At 42.6% G+C, this 6,789-nt stretch overlaps 1 protein-coding gene across 1 annotated transcript in view; it reads left to right on the top strand.

The window, feature by feature from the left end:
* The first annotated feature begins 439 nt into the window (after positions 1–439).
* Positions 440–6,789, top strand: part of LOC141107674 (cytochrome P450 2G1-like) — a 69,796-nt gene continuing 63,446 nt past the window's right edge. The window contains exon 1 of the mRNA XM_073598578.1: positions 440–658. Within this exon, the coding sequence (XP_073454679.1) occupies positions 479–658 (180 nt within the window). The 5' untranslated portion in view covers positions 440–478. The remainder of the gene's footprint in view (positions 659–6,789) is intronic.

Below are 6,789 nucleotides of genomic sequence, written 5' to 3'. Positions count from 1 at the left end.
AATGAGTGGGGGTACATTCACATGAGGCCGAGGTATCTGGGGGCCCTTTCTTTCTATGGCATTAAGGACCCACCCACTACAAGAGGAACATGATATGGGCCTGTGACATCAAGTTACTGGACAAATAGTGCTGTAAATGCTGCTGTAGTGTATTAGTGTGCAAGGTTTGAGGGGACTCAAAGTTGGTAGAAAGATAGAAATGGAGAAGAAGGTGAAGGTGGGCTGTAAGAACTAATTATCCTTATTTGTTAATTGTCAAATTTGACTGTGTATAAGTTGTAGCAAAGAAATGAAGGTATTAATACCACCAAGTTCAATTCAGGTGATGGGTTTGCTTTATTGTATTTTCTTTTAATGTTCCCATTTACAGATTGAACTTTGGAATGATAAGAAACTATTTGTTCAGCAGTCACTGATTGCCAGCACTGTATATAAAAGAATGAACTAAAGTAATTTGATTACTTCTGCGGTGTGAAAAATGGAGGTCTCATGGTTGTCAACAATGCTTCTGGCTTTGACCATCTTCTGTATGTTCATGTATTCTTCATGGAAGGCAATGTATAGAAGAGGTAACCTACCTCCTGGGCCTACACCTCTTCCTGTCATTGGGAGTGTTCTACAGATTAAGCGAGGAAAGCTGGCCAGATCTTTAATGGAGGTCAGTGCTTATGTCTTTTGAAATCTTTTGAACCACCACTGGATACATGTGCATAAACCCAGGGGCTTGCAAATATATTCACACATGCGTGCTTATTGTGTGGGAGCACATGGGTCCCTAAAAGTGTGAACTTGGACACATCTGCACTTTTAATGCCCTCTGTTTACTTGCTATGACCACACCACTCCAGATAGCAATGGCCACAATACAGGTGCTTGGAGATATAAACAAGGGCGTTCAGCTTGTGATTACCGTCATTTGACAGCACTCATATCACAGTATTTATACCTATGACATGTAACATGTGGCTATGATAGACAGTAATCCCAAGCTTGGGAGATTTTCTGCCTTCTAGCTGGAACCCATAAAATAACTTTTTTTTAGGCCTGGCACACTGGGCAATGGTCATTGACTGCGATGCTACATAAGGCTCCATTCACACTAGCGCGTTTTTTGATGCATTTTGCATTTTGCAGAAATGCATGGAAATTTTTTAACATGGGTTCCTATGGAACATGTTCACATCAATGCCTTTTTGTATCTCTGCATTTTTGGAAAGGGTCAGGGACTTTTTTTCATGCAAAATGCAGCGTTTTGCATGTAATAGAATTCAATGGACAAGCATCAAAAACGCAAGTGCACCATTTTTGCAGCGTTTTTGCAGCGTTTTTTATGCATTTTTGCCGTTTTTTTTTTTTTTTTTTTTTAAACGCAAAACGCGGCAAAAACGCGGCAAAAATGCTGCAAAAACGTGGCAAAAACGCTGCTCAAAAACGTGGCAAGCATGAAAAAAGAAACTACAAAAACACTCAAAAGCAACATGCATAGGTGTGAATCGAGCCTAATGGAGGATCGATGGTGAACCCATTCAGGTTGACTTAATAGCTGGCTTATCTGCAACAGGCAAAAACTTATCCAAGAGATTTAAAAAAACAAACAGATATACAACTTGTTGGTATTTGGCTAAATTGAAACTTCAGCTTTATGTGAACTGACAGTTAGGCCTGGTTCACACCTATACAGGTTGCAGTTTTCATATTCCAGGTGCATTTTGCATTTTTGAAACACATTTTTGATCCATTGAAGTCTATGGAACCAGAAAAAAGTCCCTGCCCATTTTCATAAAATGCAAAAATGTGAACACACTAAAAAATGCATAGGTGTGAACTAGGCCTTCAGAAGTCAACTCTAGGCAGATATTAAATATACAGATGGATGCAGCTCTGTAACCAATAATAAATCATTAAATGTGTCTTTTAAATGCTAAGTTTGAATTGGCATCAGACGAGGAAAGGTACACCTCACACCTTGTTCTGGTGCCAAAAGATTTATTTAAATAGTAATCCTATTTTCATTATAGGGTCACTGTGCCTTTATAAATCCTTTCTTCTGATGGAGATCCCTTTCCAGGAGACTATACTATAGCCCTGCCTTTTTCAACCAAAGTTTCTTCACAGATGCCTTGACAAAATGCCTGAAAATTGCCCAAAAATTGTATACAAGTCTGCGGGTGGGTAAAACCTAATTATCAATGATGTCATCAGTTGATAAGGGGGGCGTCAGGCACCTACACAGCATCCTTAAACTCAATACAGTGAAGCGCAAATCCCTATATAAAACAAACCATATGCAAATCAAGCTATAATGCCCCGTGCACACGGTCGGACTTTGTTCGGACATTCCAACAACAAAATCCTAGGATTTTTTCCGACGGATGTTGGCTCAAACTTGCCTTGCATACACACGGTCACACAAAGTTGTCGGAAAATCCGATCATTCTGAACGCGGTGACGTAAAACACGTACATTGGGACTATAAACGGGGCAGTAGCCAATAGCTTTCATCTCTTTATTTATTCTGAGCATGCGTGGCACTTTGTGCGTCGGATTTGTGTACACACGATCGGAAATTCCGACAACGGATTTTGCGGTCGGAAAATTTTATAGCCTGCTCTCAAATTTTGTGTGTCGGAAAATCCGATGGAAAATGTGTGATGGAGCCTACACACGGTCGGAATTTCCCACAACAAGGTCCTATCACACATTTTCCGTCTGAAAATCCGACCGTGTGTACGGGGCATTACAGTGTATGTCTCCAATAGTCTCTCTATTGTATAATCACACCACTGTGTCTTAAACAGGTGACAGTGTAAAATCTTCACAACTGTGTCCTGTTGCTCAGTGCAAGGCCTGCTCACCTCCAGAATCAGACCCCACTACAGAGTCTCATTCGCCTCTATAGCACTCCTCCTTTGAACTTCTCACCACCTCTCTTCCTCCTCTTGGTTCCAATTCAGGTGTTCAGATTGTCCCCCTGTGCTCTTTCCACATTAGTTAGGACATGTCATGAGATAAGAAAGGGCAGAACCATAGTGCTCTCAATTTAAACGATTTATTCTCTTTAAAAACAGGGGTAATACAAACTTACAAAAATAGCATAAAAACACGATTTGAATGCTCTCAGCTCACCGCTGATGCTTGGATATCTATTGTGTGATGTTACGGGCTCGGCTCCTCCCACCCATATGCGTTACGCCCTCCTATTAGGCTTCTTCAGTAGGCCTCCACAGTGCATTCTAAGGCCCTAATTGGAAAAAGCCTTGCACCTGACCACTGGTCAGGTGCAAGCCTTCACCAATTAGCACTGTCAGAGCCCTGATTGGAGAAAGTGATTATTACTTTCTCCAATCATGGCTCAAGCCTCATAGTCCAGCCCCACACAATAATGTTTGTGAAAGGACTCTGAAAGGACTCCTCCTATAACACAGATGGACACTAATGAGAGGTAATGAAGGGGGGATGGGGTGCTTGGCCCAAGGGATCTGGTCAGGATCCATACTATGGATGTTGTATGGATCCGGACCAGGTCCCTTGGGCCAGAGCATCCCATCCCTCCTTCATTACCTCTTATTAGTGTCCACCAGTGTTATAGGAGGAGTCCTTTCAGTTCTCCCATAGAAAGGAGTTTATTTCCCATGGTTGAGAAGCAGAATCTTTCATTCTATGAATAGTGTAGGACCCACTGATAACGGGGTACTTTGACGCAGTAAGTGGGCTTAGCGCTATATGACCATATAGTGTGACCAAATCCCCATATTTTTGAATATGTTCAGGTGTTTTTAAATAGCCTTGCAGGATTTAAATGTAATTTTTGTATGTGTGCGATATAATCTATTTTGAGCTGAATTATTTGAACACAGGGTCAGCCATTTGCTTCTTGAGGATGCACAGACATTACTTAATTCTAATGTTGGTTCTGAGGGGACTAACATAAGTCTATAGAGAGGGGAGAACACTGATAAACAACAAATTGGCAGTCATGTTCCCCCAGCCGCAGCATATTGCCAAGCTGGCTCCAGTGATGATGAGGATGGAGGGGATGTTTATGATGACAATCTAAATAATACAGTGCTTGCAGTTTACAATGATATATAAATAATTTCTGTGACAAAAAATTACATTGCAAAACAGTCTCTTATAAAGTGCTCGGGGCTCCAAAAAAGTTTAAAAAGTGCTGAAGTGCTTAGCAGCTTAACAGTCTGGGGGTCAAACATGCTTGTTTCTGATGTTAGGAAGACGGGCCTCTGGATCTTCTTAGTATGATATCCAAATAAAAGTCTTTGGGGTAGCTAAGATATCCACCAGACTTGACAAAACAAAATGATGCTCATAGTGAAGTACTGTAAAAATGTATTTATTTGCGCAATCATTAGCAACACTTACAAGATTCCAGATAAAAACGAGCATAGGACAAATGTGAGGCTCCTCTGGGTTCGCCGCAGCTCTGCATGCGTTCCACGGAGGGCGAAAGTGGTGTTGTTGGTTTGGAAACCCGGAAATGCGTCAATGCTTTCGCCCCTTCTCCAGGGCATCATGGGACCTTGGGAGTAGTATGTGGTTAGGAGGAGGCAGTTCTAGATACAGTAATCCTCAGTGATCCTGAGGACTCTGCTTCTCATGCCTCCGCAAACTTGCAGTGGGTGGGCTCCCTTATTCTTCAAAGCCTGCAAAAGGACCCGAGAATACGTGGCATCAAGGATAAGGATCATTATTGGTTGGCAACCCTCCTTGACCACCAATACAAGGGGAAAGCTTCAGAACTCATCCAACCCTCGCAGAGGGAGCACAGATTGAAATTTCTTGAGGATACCTTAAAGAGGAGTTTATGTAATGCCTTTCCAGACTTTGGTAGCTTACAGTCTCATAGAAAAGGTAGTTTTGGGGCTTCTGTTGGTCAAAGGAGGAGCAGTGGAGATGGGGACTGCCTCAGTGATGTATTTCAATTTTTTTTAGTTCTCGGCCCATCGTCAGCGTCTGCATCATATGGTGGAAGATTATCTTGGGGCGAAAACAGACATGGAGAGCTTTCCAGTAGAAGATCCACTGGGTTTCTGGGTCATGAAAATAGATGACTGGCTAGAACTTGCCCAGTATGCAATTGAGCTGCCGAGCTGCCCCGCATCCAGGATACTTTCTGAACGGCATTCAGTGCTCCTGGAGGTTTCGTGACAGAGAAAAGAGTGTGTCTGTCCACAGACTCCTTTGATCGGCTGACATTTGCAAAAATGAATCAGTACCGGATATGCAGCAGCTATCAAGCCCCTACTGCCAATGTCGCTGATTAAGTGTTATTGGGATCTTGAATCCTCGTAAGACTGTCTAAGCTGCCTAGCTTTGTGGGTGTGGATTTTATCTTGAAGTAATTTTTTGGTATAGGTTTCATGGGCACAATTAACACCCAAGGACTCATTTTTCCACACCTGATTGACAGGTGCATCAAATTTATTTTTTTTACAGCAAGGCCAATTCCTGCTTTCATCAAGAGAACCTCTAGAAGGTTACGGGGTGAAGGTACCAACAACACTGGAAGACCAATTTTTCCACCCCTGTTTGACAGGGGCGTCAAATTAACTTTTTTTTACAGCAAAGCCAATTCCTGCTTTCATCAAGAGTACCTCTACAAGGTTACAGGATGAAGGCATCAAATTTCAATTTTTTATAGCAAGGCAAATTCTTGCTTTCATCAAGAGTACCTAATCTCTAATCTTGTTTCGAGTGCACTACATTGTGGCCTCATCATGAGTCTCTATGATAAGGCCATTGTTTACTCAATAAAGAAAGCTTGCAGGGAAAATCTATTTAAATGTCATTTTTTTTTCTTTATAAATGTCAGTTTTGCTGCAGCAGGTTCTATACACTGTATAGATGTGCTACTTTACAGGCAAACTAAGGGGATTTTTTTTATTTTTGAGGAATTTTTCATTTTTATTGCTTCACATTAAAAAAGAAGTAATCTCTAGTGGGTTTTTCTTCCTTTCTTCTTCCCTGCTAAGTAAAGGCATAATGTGCTAGTATGCTTTGCATACTAGCATATTATGTGACACTTACCTGCAAACAAAGCCCGTGTTGTCCCCGCTGCAGGCCACATCCATCTTCGTCCGTCTTCAATCCAGGGCTGTGGACTCCGGCTCCGTGACTGGCCGGTGCCATGTGACGTCATTCCCACGCATTCGCGTCGGAGCCATCGGTCACGGCACACTCGCCTGAAGAAATGGCACAGGCGGCTGTTCCTTCAGAGTTCATGCGTCGATTACATCATCGGCGCAGTAAACAGTAAATATCTCCTGAACAGCGCACGTTTAGGAGATGTTTACAGTACCTATAGGTAAGCCTTATTCTAGGCTTACCTATAGGTACAACTTATACAGGGAGGATTACAACCTCTTTAAAGTGGCGTTCCAACCCCAAAAAAAAAAAAAAATTGTAATGTGTTTTAAAAAAATTAAAAAAAAAACATTTGGAGAAATTTTTTTTTTACTCACCTCTAAATGCCTGTTGCTAGGGGGTCCCTCATAGTCTGCCTCCTTCAGTGCCTGGGCTCCTGACGTCACTTCCCTCGGCGCAGGAAGGGAGATGGCCTCTCTTCCCTCCCCCTTGTCAATCATCTGGGACATGTGACCAGTCCCAGATGATTGCGGAGCAAGTGATAGCGCGCGGCTGTCAGTGACAGCGCAGAATGCCGGCGCCGCCAAGCAGAGGGGGGGCGAGCGGGGCTTCGATCCCCCGCATCGCTGGACCCTGGGACAGGTAAGTGTCCAATTAAAAGTCAGCAGCTGCAGCATTTTTTTTAAA

This window comes from Aquarana catesbeiana, linkage group LG09, assembly GCF_042186555.1.
Source record: "Aquarana catesbeiana isolate 2022-GZ linkage group LG09, ASM4218655v1, whole genome shotgun sequence".
NCBI lineage: Eukaryota > Metazoa > Chordata > Amphibia > Anura > Ranidae > Aquarana > Aquarana catesbeiana.
Note: the sequence above shows the minus strand (reverse complement) of the source record. Positions and strands in the feature narration are given on the sequence as shown.